The 21,816-nt window shown below is 36.0% G+C and overlaps 1 protein-coding gene across 6 annotated transcripts in view; it reads right to left on the bottom strand.

Moving 5' to 3' along the window:
* Nucleotides 1-388: 388 nt before the first annotated feature.
* TUSC3 (tumor suppressor candidate 3) overlaps nt 389-21,816 on the bottom strand; it is a 277,933-nt gene continuing 256,505 nt past the window's right edge. For 3 of the 6 annotated variants that reach the window (XM_049631696.1, XM_049631694.1, XM_049631691.1), the window contains 3 exons: nt 21,168-21,242; nt 17,549-17,639; nt 389-6,535 (listed from right to left, as the gene is read on the bottom strand). In XM_049631696.1, the coding sequence (XP_049487653.1) occupies nt 6,520-6,535; nt 17,549-17,639; nt 21,168-21,242 (182 nt within the window). In that variant the 3' untranslated portion in view covers nt 389-6,519. Of the gene's footprint in view, nt 6,536-13,137; nt 13,199-17,548; nt 17,640-17,674; nt 17,910-21,167; nt 21,243-21,816 lie in introns of those variants that run through there. The other 3 variants (XM_049631692.1, XM_049631695.1, XM_049631693.1) reach the window with 3 other exon arrangements.

The following is a 21,816-nucleotide window of genomic DNA, read 5'->3' as shown; positions in this document are numbered from 1 at the left end:
TCTCTCCTCCTTTGCATTATGGGGTCCCATAATGCAAATATTAGTACACTTGATGTTGTTGCAACGATCCCTCAAAATATCCTCATTTTTAAAATACTTTATTCTTGCTATTCAGGTTGGGTTCTTTCCATTACCCTGTGTTCCAGATCACTGATCTGTTTTTCTGTATCCTCAAATCTGCTGTTGATTCCCTCTAGTGTATCTATTTTCATTATTGTATTCTTTAGCTCTGGTTGGCTTTTATGTTTTCTTTGCTGAAGTTCTCACTGAGGTCATCCATTCTCAAGTCTAGTGAGTATCTTTATGACCATTACTTGGAACTCTTAATTAGATTATTTCTGTTTCATTTAGGTATTTCTGAGATTTTTGTCTTGTTAGTTTGGACATATTCTTCTGTCTTCTCATTTTGTCTGTCTCTCTCTGTTTCTATGCTTTTTGATGGTCAACTGCATTTCCTGGTCTTGAAGGTAGTGGCCTTAGGTGGAAGGCATCCTGTAGGGCTCAGTAGGCATCTTCCTGATCCTCACTGGGGCTGCCTGCCAGGTGTGTTGGGTTGGTAGCTGCTTTCAAGAGAATGCCAGTCCTGACAGCATTTAGGTGGTTAAGCCCCACTGATTTGCAGAGGTCCCAGAGTTAAGCTCTGCTGTTATGGGGGCTCAGCTTCCCAGTGCAGGTCCCCAGGGCTAGGAGTGCACCATATGGGACTTAATCCCTTTGTTCCTCATGGAGGACCTGCATACCTATACCATCCCTCCTGCTTGTGGGTTCCCACTGTGTCTCTGTTTTGTGCGTGTGTTGTCATTTTCACTATGTCACTCTGACTGAATTGCATTATATGTAGGTGAAGCCTTGATTCGTCTGTAAGAAGAGGTGAGCTCAGAATCTTCCTAGAATACCATTTTTCCAAGATTTTTCTACAGAACTTTTTGATCCTCCTTTTTACTTCTGTAGGATAGGTGTTAATGTTCTTACTTTCTAATTTTAGAAGCTTGAAAACTATTTTTGTTTTTCTTGGTCTAGCTAAAGGTTTGTCAATTTTGTTCTTTTCAAGAAACCAAGTTTTGGTTTAATTGACTTTTTCTTTTTTCTTAAAATTTTTTTTTAAATGTTCATATATTTTTTTGAGAGAGTGAGAGGGAGTGTGAGTAGGGGAAGAGTGGAGAGAGGGTGACACAGAATCCGAAGCAGGCTCTAGGCTCTGAGCTGTCAGCACACAGCCCAATGCAAGGCTTGAACCCATGAACCGCAAGATCATAATCTGAGCTGAAGTCGGTCGCCTAACTGACTGAACCACCCAGGTGTCTCTTGATTGACTTTTTCTATTGTTTCTCTATTGTATCTCTAGCTTGTTTAGGTCTCCTCTAATCTTTATCATTGCCTTCATTCTGCTACCTTTGGGTTTAGATTGCTTTTCTTTTTCTAGTTCCTTAAGGTGTAAAGTAAGGGTATTGATTTGAGATTTCCTTTCTTATGTAATTTTATATAGTTATATCATACTTTAAAAATGCTTTTGACAAATCTCTCCTTTAGGTGGAATGCTAAATGCATTTATATTTAAAGAAATTACTCATAAGGAATTCTGTCATTCTACAACTTGTTTTCGACATGTGTTATATATATATAGTTACTCAATTCTTCCTTTACTACTTTGTGGTTTATATTAAATTTATAACAATCTAGTTGGAATTAATAGCAGCTTACATTTGATAGTGTATAAGAACTGCTCATGTAGTTCTATCCATTTGTTTTTATGAGGTTATTGCCAAATTACATCTCATGCCCTGTGTCTGATTTGCGTGTTCTGTTGAGTTGCTCTAGGGACTTCTTCAATTCACTTACGGTTTTTCCACTTTAGAATTTGTATTTGACTCCATTTATAATTTTTATTTCTTCATTTATATTCTCTACTTGGTGATACCTTGTTCATCTGGTTTCCTTTAGCTCTTTGAGTACATTACCGACCACTAAAGTCTTTAGGAAGTTGAATTGCTGCTTTAAGGACATTGTCTGTTAAGTTCTTTCCTGTGTATGGGTATAATTTATACTTTGTATGTTTTCTGCACTGGTCATTCTACATACTGTAATGAAGCAACTCTAGAAATTGGATTCTGCTCCCTCTCCACAGCTAGTTTTTGTGGCTTGCTGTGAGTTTTGTAGTTATTTAGTGAATTTTCAAAACTGTTTTTGTAAAATTATGCTGTCATTTGTGGTCTGCGAAGTTTGTGTTTCATTGGTTTAGTGGTCAGCTAGTGGTCTGACAGAGGTGTCCTTAAGTGCCTGCAGACAAAAGAGAGAAAAAGAAACAAGAAACTAGTCCCCTGGGCTTTTGCACACTGACTCTGTTGGGGCACCCTTGAGCACTTATCCAGGGAGTTGACAACTGTGCTCTAGCCTTCATGTCTTGCTTGGGCTGGGTGTAAACATCAGCAAGAAGTAAAAGCTTAGCGTCTTCTCAGATCTTTTCTGAGGATGCATCCTGATCTGGGTTTTGGCACATGGCAGCTTCTCAAAGCCTTTATTCCCCAAAGTAATTCACTCTCCAGCTCTTCCTTTCATTCAGGCTTTTAGCCCTGTGTCTATGTCCGTCACAACTGTTACCATGCTCCTGCCTGAGGCAAAAATTCATTTCATTATTTCAGAGAAACACCCTAGTAGTCACTTTTCTACCCTGAGGAATTCGAGTTAGGTGAAACAAAGACAAACCCCTTGCCTGAATTCTCCCAGTAATCCTCAGGTCAAAACACTATTCCTTAGGAACAGGAGCATTCTGCCTCCTCTACAGTCAGGTACACAGGCTGCCATTTTTAAGACCACTGCTGACTGGGGAGACTAAGATTAAAATGCCATTAAACTATCCATCTGAGTTTCAGTCATATTTTGTTTAAGCATTCATAGGGTTGCTGTCAACCTTTCACTATCTTTCAGACTTCAAGCAATATTGAAGGACACTGCCAGTTTTCCTAGTGTTTCTGTGGAGTGCATGAGTTCTTAGAGTTTTTCATCTTGCCATTTTCATGGCCTATATGTATGCATCATTTTTAATGGAATTACACGTACCAACAAGTGACCTGATTTTCCTATTATAGTCCGAATGTGTGATACTTCATTAAAACTTTGTATATACTTAAGACTGTTATATGATAAAAACACAGCGTATATATATTTCAGACATAAGTAGATAACAAAAGGAGTATGGAAAGATTCATAAATGACATACGGTCATGAATGAAATAAAGGAATTTAGAGGCTAACATGAACATACTTGTACCATTTTAGTGTGACTACTATGGTCCCCCTTTTCCCACTCTTAGAAAAATTCTATTAGATAAATTATTGGTTTGACCCAGTACAGTTTCTTGCTAGAATATGAAAAACCTCGTTTTAATATTTTAAACCGAATGGTTAATGAGCCCTGAGGAACACTGTCTCCTAAAGTCCACTCAACTGTTTTGTTCCTAGATGCTCCAGTTAATGTGTTTGCCTTTGTTACCAGTACTTGTAAAATGCAGTGTTTACGGTGTTTGATCTCAAAATAATATGCCTTGTTTAGAAATAACTACTCTGTTCACGTACCTTTAGGGAGGTTCTCCTAATAGCAAGAAAGGGAGTACTTGTCAAGCTCTATGGTTACAAGATCTAATCTCCCTAAATCATGATGCTTGTTGGATTGCTAATTGACAAGGGATATTACTGTATACGCAAAAGAAAATTACAGTATACACACAACACTCCTAGGCTTACTCATGTGAAATATCTGATGAAAGGAACAGTCAGCTGAGCAAAATGCAACATTTTATTCATCAGATGTTAGAAATTAAACTCCTTTAGATGGAACTTTATGTTAAGATTTTTTTTATTCTAAGTAGGAAAGCCATTCTTTTTATTCTAACTGGAGACGGTGAAACATACCAGTTTTTAAGGGAGTCTTCAAAACAGTAAATAGGGTTGAAAAGTGATGCTGGAGGATATAGCATAGTAGATACAAATTAATTTTTCAATGTGACTTGTTTGGCAAAGGTAAAGGTAGCCTATATCACATGTGTGGTTTTCCACATACAAACTTCTGAAAGCAAACTCCATTTGAACCACTCTTTGTAGTTTTTGCCTGTAGCACTTTCCAATAACAACTTGTCTTGAGGCAGTTTATTTCCTTCTAGAATCACTTCCCTAATGCAACAACAGTCTAGAAAAGCAACAACTTTGTAAGCTATAAAATGCTAAAAAAAAAAAAAAAAAAAAAAAAAAATGTCTTTATATAGTTGGCATGAAATTAATGTTGAGAGGAAATTACATAATATAGGCTAGAAAACTTTTACTAATCTGGGATAGGGAAGTTCTCCTTACCTGGGCCATCGTCTGACTTTGGTCACGACTGAACACTACGTTAAGCTTTATAGAGACTAGATGTATGTTGTTTAATAAGAACTCTCAGCCTTAAGGGGACAGACCAATGTAATTATAATAAAGATATGTTTACATGTAAAATCTGGTCTCAAACTTCAATTGCATGTCTTTTCTCAAAGAATCTTAGAAACTGTAAAAATACTCAATGGAGTTACATGTACATGTCAAGTGCTACGCAGGGATAGGCATTAAATAAATGATCATGATCATTTAATGCTTTTCCGTAAGTGACATTTCAGTACTAAACCTATCAATCTTTGAACAGGAACTAGGGGACCTAATGTGCTTTTTAATAACAGATTTGGGAATATGTAGTAAGGTGAATATAGTTCTGAATTACTATGCAATTTTCACTGCGTATCATGTTTTGACAAGACAACTTCTTGCTAGCACACATACTGCCCTGGAATTTAGCTTCATATGCCCCTATAGGCTTTGATATTTCCCATTCTTTATTAATTTCATAAAGGTACAAAATAAGTAAATTCAGTGGATGTACACCTGGTCCCTGTTTGAAACTGTGTGCCTGAAACTCCTAACCAACAAAGTTCTCCATGGTCTATTATTTGGATCTTAATGAAAATTAGATGACAAAATCTTAAAAAAAAAAAAAAAAAAAAAAAAAAGAGAAAAAAGTTGATTGAGCTGATTGTGTTTCTCAACTGTTTAGCACCACAGAAAATAAAAATTCAGGTTTGAGAGTTTGAAAGCCCGGTTACAGGCTCTGTTTTTCTATTCTTTGCAGCTTTCAGCTTCTAGTGCTTTTGTAAGTCAGACAAAATTTATATTCCTGTCTACCTTACAGGGTTGTTGTAAAGAAAAAAAAAAATCTGCCAAAGTGCTTTATAAATTAAAAGAGGACATACAAACATATTAACGATTAGATTCCCATATTTGGTTTTCAAGAAAGCTTCACTGAGTCACCCATGTACAGGATGACTACTCTCTAGCTATCTGGATTCAGGGAACCAAGTTGTAATTGCAAACTTTTGCCATGGAACATGGGGAAAATGGCCACACTGGGTTAGTTTTGTAGTTCTAAGTCTGGATTCCTGGATTTTTTCTTTTTTTTATAGTCTAATTTTGGTTTCATTTTACACTTTCCAAAGAGGGAAGACAGAGAAAAAGTATGACTAATTCCCCTAAACTCTGGGGCCCAGCAGGTACATAACCAGACTTCTCTGACTCCGGGTTCATCCACACTGCTGGGAAGTTTCCATGTTTTGGGAAAAGCAGAGGCGGCTAGGGAAGCCCGTTGCGCCCCACCCCTACAGAAAGAATTCTCAGTGAGCCTATCACAGTGCTCTAGCTGAAGATGTATTTAAAACTAAAGACGGTTTCAACTTAACATCTAAATTTTAAAACGACAGCATTTCAGCAACCAGTCAGCTCCGAGAACTCGTCCCGAAAGTGAAATGAGAGAAGGACTGCTCTGACGTCTGATACCTCTAAAGTCAGAGAGGAACTAATGTCTAGTTTGGGCGGGAGGCTTCCCTCATCTGATGCCTTCAAGCTTGTTGATTTGGTCCTGTTCGCTTTAAAATTTGTATCCTAGGAAAAAACCTCCACTTCCCAGGTTAGGCTTCCAGTTATAGGCACTATTCATCCAGCTCCCTCTTTATCTAATTATGATTAATAAGAACAAAACATTATTTGTAATCATACACATATCCTTTATACTGAAGTGACAAAGAGTAGAGTTTCACTGTGACATTTTCATGCATACACCTTATCTCTGTACAACCTTAAGGATTCTTTAACATATATTTCATAGTTTCCTCTTACTAACATTGTGGTTTTCCTTACTAATGAGTGAACAGTTCTAACACATGAATTGATAATTACATTGTCATTTATTTCAGTCCTAAGGCATACGCTGACTATAATATGCTCGAAAACATTTCAATGTCTCCTTTGTTCTTTCCAGTGCTAATATGAAATTGAACCATCTACTTCCATAACTTAAATTTACCAGGAAAACTCACATTTAAAAAAAATTACACAAGAATAAGCTAGATTATCACAATGTGGAAATGAACTCAAGAATTCAAAATGTATCTCAGGAACACTTTATCTTCATGGTAAACATTCACTTTATGCAAATCCCACTTGGCTTCATTTAATTAAAAAGCTGAAAAAGAAAGAAAATTATATGCTGAAAATAAGGAAACACAATATGCTTTTTATTCATTCTAAATTACTACATGTAAATGTAATATAAAATGTCATAATTATAATTAATTCACCTCATTTTCCTTTCTGATTGGGGCATTTTCTCTGAACTAGTTCCTGAAATGGGGTCACGCTTGTGGGGAGAAGAGGCAGGGGTGGGAGAGATGCTGATAAGAACTTGAACTAGTGGTGTTTAAGTTTGGGTAAAATACCCTATTTCTATGAACTGCTCTCATTGCTGGTTAGAGCATAGTTAAATCAGCATTTAAACTGGCAATGTAAGTAAAAGTTAGAATAAAAACTGTGGATGGATTAAAACAAAATTCTTTTTTCTCTTGAATCCGCAATTCATTCACTTACACAAAATAACTAAACACTTGATCTCTTTTAAATGAAATATATAACTGAATTATATTGAACCAAAAAGAATGTACACGTAAATCGTGTCATCAGATTCTGAGGAAACACAAATGGATGCTTGTCCATACAGAAATGAAAGCAGAAGATCGCTGTTTTTAACTTCCCTAAGCAAAGTTTTAATCTATGAACAGAAATAGAACTTGTAGAATGGTAAGTCAGTTTAAACAACATTGACTGACTTTGTTTGACATTTGTACCTTTTTCTAACACGTGGTGGTTTTTTTGTCTTGACAACACAACTTTGTAGGACAACCAGAGACAAACCACGTTTTAACTGAACATTAAAACGAAAATGAAGTTAATGGTTGCTATAGCTGAAAAGCCATGTAGCTGGAAAACTAAGCTTAGTAAGTTTACTAGTTGGATGTTTATAATATCCTCGTCATATATTTCTTGGTCTTTCTGAACCTCGGTTTCCTCATTAGTGAGAAGAACATTTGTTTGGATGATCTCCAGAGTTCTTTCTAGAGCTTGTACTTTACAAACCTAGTGACACTATGTGCTCAAAGTAAACACTATTAAAAAAAAATAAAACCTGACATAAAATCTGCAGTAAATACTTAAAATGTTATATAACGTAAATTATAAAGTAAACATGCTATGCAAACTAAAACAATTACTCTGTATATCTGTCTCTGAGGAATTAGTAAAGGGTGGAAATCATGAGCTGATACCTAGATGCAACAAGACCTTGCTTCTGTTTTCAAACTAGCAAGTTCTGGCTGAGGTACCGCAAGGCTAACCCCCTCTGAGAACAAGAATGTCCGCAGGAAACGTCCCCGGCGCATTCAGCAGCGGCTGCCGTTCAGGCCACACAATCCTTAACACTGATGGCAATGCACGTGGAGGTGGCCTTTGGAGAGGAACTCTGGCATTTTCCGTCATGCATTTTAAGCTTCCCCTAAAGATTAAAGCTAACTGAAGAAGGAGGGTTAATGATAAAAAGAAAACTTGATCATAAACAATTTAGAATGTAAAGTTGAAAAAATTATAACTTTAACAAAACTGAGGATTTGTAGGGTGTTGGTTTTTGTTTTCTAATCATGGTCTGAACACTTCAAGGTGTGGTGCACTAAAGATCACCTTTTATCACCGCTAAAAATACTTTACCGTAAGAGCAAAAACAGTAATATGACCCCTGTGATCATCTTATACTTCCTAACTTTTGGGAGCTGGAAAAGCAAAAAAGATTCTATCATTTTTAGATGTTAAATTTACAAAATAAAAGGATCTCTGTATCTTCTTAATATTAAAATAAACTAAGAATCCTTAGTCACCACATTATTGGTTCATGCTAGGGATTTTTCCCAAACTAAAATACTTATTTCTTTTAAAAAGCTGTTAAGGGGCGCCTGGGTGGCTCAGTCGGTTAAGCGGCCGACTTCGGCTCAGGTCATGATCTCGCGGTCTGTGAGTTCGAGCTCCGTGTCAGGCTCTGGGCTCACAGCTCAGAGCCTGGAGCCTGTTTCAGATTCTGTGTCTCCCTGTCTCTGACCCTCCCCCGTTCATGCTCTGTCTCAAAAATAAATAAACGCTAAAAGAAAAAAATAAAAAAAATAAAAAAATAAAAAAAATAAAAAGCTGTTAAAACAATCCTTCGTTTTTATTCTTTTGTGCAATGACAAATATATATTTTATCTTGAACTGATACTATTCTACAATGAAGGATAAGTTTAACAGAGTACTTCCTGTTCTTTTATAGTTAAAATCTTTTTCATAAAAAGCGTTGTAAGTTTACAAGGGTTTGAAGACACTGGACAGCTTGAAGCCTGTCAAAACTGTTTGCTTAAAATGCTTCTTAGAGAAGGATACACTGTTATTCTCTAGGTAATCATTCAATATTAACATGAATATTAATATTAAATAGCCAACGTATATTCCAGTATGAATGTTTCATATGGATTTCACCACTCGGGACTTGTCCCTCAGTCTTACACATCAAGTTCCGACAAGATTTTTTTTTCTTTTCATTTACCTGTCTAGTAATCTTAGGGCATAACAGTTCTCATATATTTATGTTTCTAATAATGCTTGGATATTATCTTTCCAATAATGCTTACTGTAAAAAGGTATTAAATACTTGGGTAAAACTGTTGAATAGCAAACCAGAATAGCCTCCTCTTACTTGAAATGTATTTTTCAGGGCTGTGGCTGCTTTCCTCAGAGAGGGAGCAGCTGCCTTGGGTGCCACCAGCAACTTCTGTCTAGACTCTCCTCCACCCTCTCATGAATGGTTTTCCTCACAGTTCATGGTAGTCGGCACGTGTGTGACAGACACTGACTACTGTGACCAGCTTTGAAGCGACTGTATGTATGGTCAACGAACTCAAGTAGTAGTAGAAGTTGGAGGCCAGGCCGGTGAGTTCTACACAGGAGGATTAGAGAGCCGGGTAGAACCAGCACAGTTAGGTCCCAGAAACTCTCCCTTTCTCTAGCTTAAATGGGTGCAACTATTCCCTTCTAGTCTGTGTAACTTGATTATTGTTGAGAGCACATCACTGATGCAGAGGAGACTGTGTATACAAAGAAGGGATGGGATGGAAATCTCAAAACACCTTCCAGGTCCGGCTCTTTCCTAATTACTCCCTCCCACTAGCACACATTTTATTGACATAAAAATGTAGTCCTTGACTTGCTGAGAACCAAGGTTCTAAAAGTTGGTAGCAAGGTTATTATCTGAAATTCAAAATAAGTTTTTCTAGAGAAACATTGTTTAAAATGGTAGTTATTTTCTCAAATTTGGGCCAAACACTGTCCATCTCAATCAGTATTCTGCAAAGACTTATTGACCACCTATCGTATATGAGAGTATCATGTATAGAAGGGTGGTCGTAACACATGTAATGACTAAAGGTCATGGCCATTATATTTCTCTTCCAGAGGAAAGTAAGACCCAGACAAAATCAAGTATAACACAGTGATATACTTGATATGATGGCAAGTCAAAGTGTTAGAGGAATTGAAAAACAAGCATATAAAGCAAAACTCTGACTTTGAGAAGAAGTTAAATGAAGCGATAGTGGCTTAGGCTAAAGGGGCTGAGTGCAGAAATGTGCCAAAGAATGACAGTAACATTGTGCTGTATTCAGTATGTCTAACTGAGGAGTCCGTACACTTTTTGTAAAAGGCCCAGAAAGTGAATACACACTGTGGGCTAGAAGTCTCTGTTGAAACCACTCAGCTAAGCTGTTGTAGTGCAAATACAGCCCATAGACGATATAAAAACAAATGAATCTGGCTGTGTACTGATAAAACTCTTGACGGATACTGAAATTTGAATTTTAAATAATTTTCACACGTCACAAGATATCCCCCCCCTTAACTTAAAACTGTAAACACACTTCCTAGTTTACATGGCACACAAAAATGGCCAGGCGGCCAGATGTGGTCCACAGGCAATAGGTGCTGACTCGTGTACTACTACGTCATAGGGTATGATGAAGGCTGTGTGTGTTATAAGAAGAAATAGAGGACACAGACAGAATCAAACTTGAAAGAATTTAAGGTGATGGATACAATGGAGTTATTATGTCCCTAGTAAAATCATATTGTAGAATACTTAATGGCACTAAAATCTATTCACGATGTATATGAGAGGGATAAAGTAGCTTATAAAATATGTATGGTATAATCCCTTCTTAGGTTCAAAAGATAAACAAGCCAAAGAATTGACATCGATAACCTAGGTGTTGATTATGAAAAATTTCAAATTTTTATCTTTTTGCTTATCTAGATCATGTAAAGGAATATGTATTAGCTTTTCCCCTCTTTCTTGTTATTATCCATTAATGGATTTTGATAAAGCAACATAATCTGTGCATATCTTAAATTAATTCTGTATTACTCTAGAATAAGTGATTGCTTACGGAAGATAATGACTATACATTGGGAGATAAGCTTAGGAGTGATGGAGGCCCAGACGAGTGACTCCTCTAGGACTGTGAGAAGAACATCGTCTTAGGGAAAATGGGGAGAATAGCAGAAAATAGGTTTGGAGCACAGAGGAGGCTGCCCTTTAGCCGTGTGGGGGGTGAGGTGGTAATGTGGTATTCAGGTCTGGTTCTAGATCTCAGGAGAAAGGTGTTCAGGATCTGACTTGCATATGGAAGTGGGAAATAATTGGGAAGGAAAAAGGAAGGTGTAAAAGTATCATGTTACAAAATCCAAGGTAAAACGTTTCAAAGAGGAGCTGGTCAACTAAAGTGCTAGAATGATTATGTGGGTTGTAGAACGAGAAGAGACCTCTGGTTTTGGTCACTGGAGACACTGATTATATGCACAGCATGTTTATTCCTTTTTTCTTCCTGTGAAATATTTAAATAGGGATGAAACAGTGGCGTGCATTTTGTTTTTACTTACCTTAAACTGTCTTTTGTTGGTGTTTAAAAAAAACCAGCATGTACACAATGCTCTTAAATGAGTGAATTCTGTCCAACTGGGAGCTTGTTAAGTTCTCTGAGCTCTTCGGGTGGACACAATTTTCTTCTGTACTAACTGCCTATTCTCAAACTAGGTCAGGGAGACCTGATTACAAGACACTCTGTCTTACAGAAATCATTCATGTGTTCAATCAGCAGCTGCTCACACTTCATTTTGGTTTTGGAAAAAAAAAAAAAAAAAAAAGGTAGAGAAGACAGGAAAAGCCTTGCTTCTTTCCAGAGAGCATGGATGGCCCACTACTTGATTTTTCACTCCTGTTTGGCCTTGTAGTTGGTGGAACTCAATGATTCCTATTCGTGAGATTTTTTTTTAACCTTTACTCTATATTAAATGTTCTAAGGGACTGCAAGCGAGAAGTACATTATGGCTGTTAGCTAGGCCTCTTTAACCTGCTTCTTTGCTTTGTAATAATAAATTACTGAACCCAGAAAAAGTTCAAGTCTGAAGCAAACGATCTAAAACAAGGCCTAAGGAAATTCAGGACTTTATTAGGAGAAGGGAAGAGATCTTTGAGTATGGAAACCTTTCTGTATCTATGGTCGCACAGGGCACCAGAGGTCAAATCTAACTACTGCCAAGGCCACTTCTCTACACGGCCTGAACACAGAGAAACTTAGTAACAGTTTGTCTAACATGATTATTAATGATTAGACATGATCAGGAATGTGGATACTATTTCTGGGGAAAAACATAAAGCTAGTGTGTGGACTAAGGTTGGGGGAAAGGTGAAGAAGCAAAAAGTCTTCTAGGCCATGGGAGCTCTCTATGCTTTTCCTGTTTTCAGTGGGGTGCTGGATGGTGGAGAAAGTTGCACTTTCAAGACGGAACTGACCCTCGAGAGCTATCTGTGTGTGTGTGTCCGCTCAGACTATGTGTTCTGAGGTTGAAGGGCTTGGAATGTGCAGTACAAAACGTCAAGGAACAAAACAATTTTCTACAAAAATTATTTTGGCCTCATGTAGAGGTTCCTAGTATTTACTGCTGAAATTACCAAATGTTGATTAAAAATCTTAGTACAGAGGGGCGCCTGGGTGGCTCAGTCGGTTGAGCATCCAACTTCAGGTCATGATCTTATGATTTGTGAGTTTGAGTCCCGTGTTGGGTTCTGTGCTGACAGCTCAGAGCCTGGAGCCTGTTTTGGATTCTGTGTGTCCCTCTCTCTCTGACCCTTCCCTGCTCACACACACACTCTCTCTCGAAAATAAATAAACATTAAAAAATTTAAAAATCTTAGTACATATTTCAGAGACTTGTATTTTATTTTATTATCTTGACATTTTCGTTAGTTGAAAAAGGGCTGAGACTACACCTGTCCTAGGCAGAGTTCAGTATATTTCTGTCATTTGTTTTGGTTCTGCTTTCCTCCTTAAAGTAATAAAACACAGGTAACTAAATGAAATTACATTTTGTTTGGAGTGGAGTGCGTATGCACATATAGGAGCATTTTAAAAATATACTGCTTGTCAGATGGTTAATTCCATGGGTCAGAGTCTATTGCTTGAGATTTGTATCTGAGGGCTTGTCTGTAAAGCCGCTAAGCACAGTAGCCCACGACTGGAATGTGGGGTCTCACAGTTAAAAGTTATCTTACATCTGTAAAACGATAGTTTGCTACAACTTGTCTTACTCATGAGATAAATATTATGGCCTTTATTTGAAAGATGAGGAAAACTGAGGCTCAGAGAAGATTAAAAGACTTGCCTGAGGTTACAGTTTTAAAGTGCCATGGTCCAAATCATATCTTCTCACTCAGTCCAGATCACTTTCCAATACACCACAATGAAATACAACAATATGGAAAAAATAGTCCTTAAGATTCAATTTCCATTTGCACAGTATTATTACAAGATTTAGCACTGTATTCCTTATCTATACAAGAGAAGGGCCAGACAATGGTGCCTTTAGAGCATTCCAGCTCTTCCCCGAATCCTCTCTACATCTTTGGTCACTTATGTCATTCTTCAAAGCTGGAACCCAGCAGGAGAAAGACAATCCCAGTGAAATTCTTAGCAGTTACATGTATTATGGGCTGATCACCACACCATTTTGATATTGTTTTTATATTTGTACGGCTCAAGGCTATATTTAATATGGTCTCTACAGATGAAAGATCCACATGTAAGATATAGAAAATGTGATACTGCTATAATACTGTACCCTGGGATTTTTTGGCCCTGCTGTACTTATTCAGTATCATACTTTTCTCAAAATTCATATGAATAGCTCTCATTTCCAGCTATTTGTGTATTTTCCATTACTGAAGGTAAATCCATTTTTTGTTACTCATTATCTCTCAAAATAGCCAAGGACATCAGGAAATACAAGTATTTTTTTAAAAAAAACAATAGAAGATAGTTTCTATGTCCATTATATGCAATTTTAATTAATAATAGATTTTTAATATTTGATGTCAGCCAGCTAAGAATCAATCTGAGTTTGCAATAAGTATCTTTATAGCTCTGGTTTCTAAATAATTATCTTTCAACACACCACACATCCCTTTAGGTGTGTGGAATACCCTGACAACTCCACGGGGTGTCATTTGATGTGAATTCCATCTTCTGGAGTTGTGCAATGTGGCAAACCAGTACTCTTTTTTCCCCACTACTTTTCTATCTTAACGGTTCCTATTGCATTTAGATGAGGAATAAATAAAAAATGTTTTTGAGTTCAACGTTCAACTAATATGAAGAGCACCTACTATGTGCACAGCACTTTGGAGATACAAAAAAGGTATTTTCAAGGACTTCTCTCTATAATACCATACAGTATTACAGAATGAAAATGACTTGAATACATGAAACAGTTCTGTATGAATACTTAGTGAAAAAGGTAATGAAGTAAAATGCTGAACACAAATGTAATGAGGTAAAATGCTGAAGTTATTGTAAAGGTAAGACGTAGGCGAAGTAATATTTATCGAGAAGCCTACATTTCAGGCTCTACGAATTATATAATTTTTCCCCACAACATTCTGAGACAGGTGTTCTACCAAGTTTACCAATGAAGAAAGAAGCTCAGCAGAGTTAAGTATCTTGGCAAACGATACAGCATTAACGTGACACAAACCGAACAACTGAGCCTGTCTCCAAACCCCATAAAGAAACTAAAACACTATTTTAGAAATGAAGAAAAATAAGACCAAGAACTTAAGTGACTAACTCCAAGTCTCAAAGTTAGTGAAGAGAGGGTCTAAGATTCAAACTCCGATCTGTGTGACTGCAGAGTTAGAGCTCTCAATCACTATAATATACATTAAACTTGAACTCCACTCTTCTGAATGTAAATATTATCTGTCCATTCTGCCACTCTCTCTGTCTAAAGAGTTTTATAAACAGGAAGCGAAGTGGTAATTAACAGAGAATGGTTCATTTTAGTTTTTTACTAAATGAGAGACATGGGTCATAAGTACTTTTATGGAAATTTTTTGATTTTTTGTAGGTCAAAGTGTGTCGCTGAAAAATAATGGGGAATTACCCATTACTGAAGACTATCGTGTATCACTACTAGCTCTTTGCTTTTCTTTGAAGATGGGACAAGCCTAAAGTTAATCTTTATTTAATATAAAAAGGAATTCATTGCTACCCCTGGAATAAAATTTCCTTTCTGAACCATGGCTCAGATGGTAATTAGACCAAATTCTTAATAATCTTGATATTTCACTGGTAGTTTCAAGGGACTCAGGAGTCCAATTAAGTTCGTCAAAAGGTTCAGGGAAAATCTGTTCTTCACTCAACTGAATCATGCAAATATAAAACAGTTACTTAATCTTCAGTGTAAAGAAAATCCTGCTTAGGAAAGGAGATTAAATACAAATGAGTTTGAAATATTTACATCTGAATTAATGATGATAATTAGCAACTTAGTTATTGAATAATTAATACTGATAATTAGCAACTTACAGTTATTGAGTAATTAATACTATGTGGCATTTACCATGTATTCGGTAATGTGTTAAGTAATCTACATGCATTCTCTCATGTAATCCTGACAAGAGTCTTATGAAGCATGTAAATTTTTTTTCCATTTACAAATGAGAAAACCAGTGTTCAGAAGAGTCCAGTAACTTGTCCAAGGTCACACATCCAGTAACAGATCAGGAATTTAAATCCAGGAAGTTTGCTTACTGAAACCTAACAGAGAACCTAGGAGAGTTAGTGATGGTGTGAAACCTACTGATACTGTAGAAAAACAACAACAAAAAAACCCCTAAGACTAAAATGTGGGGCAGATTGAAGGAAACAGGATAAATATTTCATGCAGATCCTACCCCTTCAAAAGTTAGAAAGATCAACAAAAATAACAGCGTGAAGTACTGAGAAAATATCATGAAGGGTGTAAGGGTTTAAGATTTTGTGACGTTTAAGATTGAAGTCAAAACAGAAATAAAACACGTAAAGATGACTACATACAGAAGAAATGAAAGACTGTAGATTAAACAGAATTCAAAATTATGAGGAACTAATAAAAATTCAGAACTGTGTTCAGAATTACCTCTAAACTATCAGTGGTATTTTTTTGATACAAAAGTTATAATTCTCAGACATTGTAATTAAAAGGGAGAACTAGAACTGACGTCCCTGGCTAAAGGTGATTTTTAAATTAGCATATGCTGTTATGTTCAAATGTGCATTTTCACGAAGGGAGAGCTTAACAGTTTTATCCACAGGACAGGTATTATCCGCGGTAGGCAAGCAGTGGGCAGTTTTTTCATTCGTTTTAAAGGAAAAAAGTGTACTTGTCCTTGCAGTTCCTCTCAAAGTCAAGGATCTGGTCTTGGATGAGAACTCATTCTCCTTTTCTTTTGCAAGCCCACTTCAGTGTATGTCTGCCACAAATAAGTACGTTAAGTTAGCCCTTGGTCCTCAAGGTTAAACGCAGGGCCTCACTTGACTCTGTGAAGACGGATAGCCACAAGTGTCTTTCCGTAAGTTCTCAGACCAGCACATGCCTTCGGGACTGTTGCGCATGTTTTCCTTTTCCTCTGATGATGGTGTCCTATATCTCATTCTCTCGTTCCTTACAAACTGCTTTTGTGGAGAAGAGCAAGTTGATTTTTTTTTTCTTTTAAATCAAGTACTACAATGCTTGTGCCACAGATACACCCTTCTGGGAATGGAAGCCATTTGAGAACGCGGTGCTATGTTAGGTTCATAACTGACCAAGCTTCTCACATGTGACAATTCAGTGGGAGGAAATTTCTTTTACTTCCTTATCAACATCTTACATTTCTACTCTTCTTAGGATTATTTCTCTCTTTCATTCTTTCATTTATTACCTCTGTCACTCTTGCTTCTGCTATCACCTTTATTTTTTCCTCCAGTGAACTAGTTGTACAAATAGATATTTTTCCCCTGGACTGTCAGGTTTTTAGGATTTAGCTCAGGATTTGTCCAAATCTTTGGCATGTAATCTCTGCAGTCCTTTTAGCAAAACTTGCTCTTGTGATGTGTATCAGCTGCTTATTACCATGATCATTCACAAGAGAGCTGATTAAAATTTCTGAGAAAAAAATAAAAGCTTATTCAAAAGGAAAATGATGCAGTGCAAGAAAAACAAAACCCAAAGCGGGATCTACCACAACTAAGGTAACTGTAGCATAAATCCATGTGCTAGACTAATAAAGGAATAACACCTGTCAAATGTAAACTTGGTATCTTTTCGGGTTCATACTGCTTTCCTACACTGTATTTTGTTAGCTCTGAGAGATGCTAGAAATAAAATGAAGGAAACATGTATCCTATATGAACCTGACGAAGCCAGAGAATCTGCATGTGAATGATCAGATGGACAGACAAAACAAGAGAGAGAAATTCTGATGAATTCCACAAAGCTAAACCCCTTTTATTATATGTACATATATAATACATATGTAATACGTATCTCTAAAATGAAACGATACCCTGCCTGGGAACAGGGCCTGTGCCTACTAAGTCCTCTGCAAAGTCCAAGCTGAACACATGGCAGGTGCTCAAAAACTTGCTTAACTGAGTTTAAAGTCACTTGGCAAATGAGTTAGCTACTTTATGTTAGCCTTTAAATATGTATTACCCACGGGAATTCTGTTTATTAGTTAAAAACACAAACACACACATTAATATAATGATATTACCTGTAAGGATAGCCATGGTATTTGGAACGAAATATTGAAAGTAGAAAACTGAAGAAGAAGACCACCAGGCCTAATCCCACTAGGCAAATTACTAGAAAGAGACAGACAATGCTATTAGGGTCTAGACACATGCAACCCAAATGCATGTTTTTGAAATGCATTCAATTAATAACAGTATACTTACATTTTAATAGTTCATGGCACATACAGGCACAACAAACCAGATAATCCAAAATACAATGTATTCATTATTTTCCACATTCTTCTCAATGAAAATGGACTATTTGGGGTATGAAAACAACAAAAGTGACTGATCTAAGTCTTCTGGTGGTTTTCTTCTCTTAGAGAGTTCCTACGAGTACTAAAATGCCCCAGAGGGATCAAAACAAGACAAAATATGTGAAAACCACAAACATGATTATCAGCCCCTGCATTATAAAGCATTGGCTATATTAGCATAGACATTTGCATTATCAGAAAAGTAACTATAATTTTACTTTTTTCAGGTGCCATGCAATATTTACAAGGAAATGTTATTTTAGATTATTAACTAGATTACTGCTTCGGTAAAAGCCTGTTACTTAGAAATAGTCATCCTGGTGGACAAAAAGTTAAGAATAAAGGCTTCAGGAACAAAGTAACGTGGATTCTGGAAAGCCAAAGTGGGGACATCCCCCCCACATTGTAGGTCACTGTGTCAAAGAGTTGTTTGTTTTCACGAAGGTAGGGAAGGCCAGTATTACAGTAAGAGGTGCTGTGGTCTAGGTTTCCCCTACCACTTTAAACCAGGCAAGTTGACAATAGGGAAAATACTTTTTTGTTTTCTTTTCTTTCTGTTATGGTTAGGAAGATTTTACTCTAAAAGAGTAATAATATCTGTAACATATGCAATGGGAATACATATGAAAATATATTGGGTATTTAAACAAAATTTATTTCTATTAGTAAAATATATGTTCATAAAATTAAAATACTTGTTAAAAATCTGAGCCAATTAAATGCAGACATGTTTAGAATTATGAAAAACTTAAATACATTTTAAAAAATTGAAACTGACTTAAATCTATGCCATAAATAAGTAGAAATTGGAGTTAGCTCTTAATAAGAAAAATCTAAGCATGTCTTAAGAATCAAACATTTGCACAATACTTGTATACTTTCATTAGTTTCAGGTAATTCTTAGAAAATATTGAAAAAAATCTGAAATAATTATAAAAGAAAGAGGAGTAAAGAAATGAAATACTAAGGCACAGGAGAACAAGGAAAAGTTAGCAGTTCTATATACTTCCATAATGATAAAATACATTTAAAAGTATTCTAGCAGGTCTGAGACCAGGTTTAATTACAATCCTGGAAATCAAGCAGTAGGTAAGGTATGATACTGTCAAAAAATGGTCTAGAAATCTGTCAGTTTTCATTCAATTCTACAGGAATATCAATCAGTTTTGAGTACAAATTGTTGAAAGTCATAAGCGCTTAAAAGCATTCAATTGCAGCCTCTGTGACATTTCATTTCAGACAAAGTTCATGCAGTTGAACTTCAAATGAATATTGGCAGAAGATAAAGTAAAAATCTGGTTGAATACCTCAAAATGAAAAAAACACCTTTTTAAAAATGTGTGGACTATCCAACTATGACAGACACCAGGCACTAGATGTAACAATGTTAAAACATCCCTGCTTATAACAATGTTACTAAACCCGTAATTAATTATGTGATGCTTTATTTCATACCTCACCACGTTTGGTATTTTTATCAAACACTTCATCCTTCCTTTCTTTTCTTTCTTTCTTTTTTTTTTTTTTCTAAATTTTAGAAGCTAAGTAAAACCCTTTTATTCCCTTTGCCACTTTGGTCGTGCTCCATGGTCAATGAAACTCAAAGTACATGATCAAGTAAAACAATATATTTACTTGATTCTGCGCAGTGGAACAAAATAGTATTAGTCAAGTCCTCGTATATAGGGAAGGGAGAGGAACTGAGTGAGTACTAGTGAGGAGGCAGTAATTACTGAATTAACCACTGCAGCCCAGACAAGTTAACAGACTTGTGAGGAAATGCTATGACACAATCATTCTGACCTGAGCAATTACAATCACAGCCATTGTATTATTATATATCAAAAAGGAATAATTGTAAAATATATTTGCCATGTCTCTTCCTCTCAAACTACACGTGAATAAATAGTTTGACAGTGCTGGGGCTGGAGTGATATGCAGAGAAATTTCTACCAAGAGGAAAGTTGGAAGTACTGATTTTATAAACTTCACAGATGTTGTAAGATTAAAAATTTATGTATTTCTTACCATTACCTACTTTAATAAGACAGGACATATAATAAATAACATAAACATTATCTGTCATTTCCAAGAGCATATTGTTTGATAGATATATCATGAAATGACATTCTGCACATTACTTATGCATTAGAGTCTTGAATAGTTTCTTTACAATAGTAAATCATGGGAAAACAAAGGACAGACTAAACTGTAAATTACATCCAAAATATTTTAACACTTAAGACAACTATTTAGAAATCATGATGATTTACTTATATACATGTCACCATAGGTGATACTTACAAGAAGAAAATAAGTCTAGATTTTTATTTTAAACTAAGATAAATTATGTGTCTCTTGGATACCTATAAATAAATTCAGGGTGTAAAAAGTTTCCAGAAATGCAGAGTATTGGGAAAAATTTTAATTATGGGTTTAATCATAAAATTATATAGGGATCTGATAATACTGTAAAAAGGTTTGTGGCAGGAAATTTAAGGCCCTCTCTTCTTTCCTAACCTATGCTCCTGAGGGTAGATTTTTTTCATATGTTCTTCCTTTGTCTAGCCAAAATCTACTACTTCATAAAAATGTATTTTTTTTCTACAACCCCCCGAAAGGAATAGTTCTATCAAAGGATAAAAAAAATAAATGAAAGAAAGAAGGAAGGAAGGAAGGAAGAAAGATAAAACCTAGTTAACTTGCTTAGAAACAGAATGCTGGAAATCCGTACAGTTGTAAATCTTGGAATACCAATGGGAAAGGCAAAGACCCTGGAAGAGACACTGTCAACAGATCACCCCTTTTTCAAACGTTGATCAAAAGAGGTTTGGAGGTAATGGAAAGGTATTATATTTCAGTGTACAAAACCCATGTGAAAACAGAGTCCTTGAATGTATGCCTGATTCTTGGGGTAAAAGGAACACAGCCTTAATCAATAAAGTCTCTGAAGACTCTGAACAGAGAATTTTATGTCACTCTGTAGCGTGGACATTACTACGGGGACTCAGCTTCAGTAGACATGGGTCAGAGCAGCCCTGACAAGGGTAACAGCTTTCCTTTATATGCAATTCCACAGAAAATCGCCCACACCCATTTTGGAAGAAATATATTTTTAAGTATTTGTACACACACATCCAAAAAAAAAAAAAGTAAAACAACAACAACAAAACAAAACCCAAAAAACAAACAAAAACAAAACAGAAAAGCCCTCCAAAAACACTTAAATCAGAACATTTCTTTAGAAATTTGTTTTCTAAGGACTTTTATACATTTCCCATTTTATTTAAATGAACCTTAAGACTAAAGCAAAACTACAAAAATAGCAACAGAGACTTACTCCGTCTTTTTCCAACATCTCCCTTGGATGTTGCTGCTTCATTTAGAAGAACCATCCCCATGGTGATAGCAGCATCTATAGTAGTTGTCAAGGAAACAGTAGAAATACATGCGGATAAAATCTATTAATTTTTCTGGATCTGAACACGATGTGTTCTGTTCCAGAATCGTTAAGTTGCAACTGTACACAGAGGTAGATAGGACTTATTCTTATTATCCAACACAAAATTACCATTCTTTGGTATTTGCCTGAAATTGCGAGATTTTGAAGGGTCAACTCGAAATGTTCTTAAGTTTCAGGACTTTAATTTCTTAGCACATATGATTTACATGGCTCTCATAATCAGTTATGCCATTTCATGTTATACATGAAGAGATGTGCTAGTTCTAGTCACAGGGACAAACTTCATTGGCAATCACGGAAAATTAGACTGTATTTACCATGATTTCCCCCCCAGTTCACAACGAGTGCTTGTGTGCATAGTTTTTTCTGCCTGACTTCTAACTAATGTGCTGTTTCATAGATTACCTTGTTTAAAGAAACATTTATTAAGATCAGGTATTGTGTCACTCAGAAATTTTTTGTTATTCAATTACAAATTTTACAAAAGAAAACATGCACATTATAATAAAACACACTAACAAATTCA

The sequence above is a fragment of the Panthera uncia genome, chromosome B1 (genome assembly GCF_023721935.1).
Source record: "Panthera uncia isolate 11264 chromosome B1, Puncia_PCG_1.0, whole genome shotgun sequence".
Taxonomy (NCBI): domain Eukaryota; kingdom Metazoa; phylum Chordata; class Mammalia; order Carnivora; family Felidae; genus Panthera; species Panthera uncia.
This window is presented reverse-complemented; position numbering and strand designations above follow the sequence as displayed.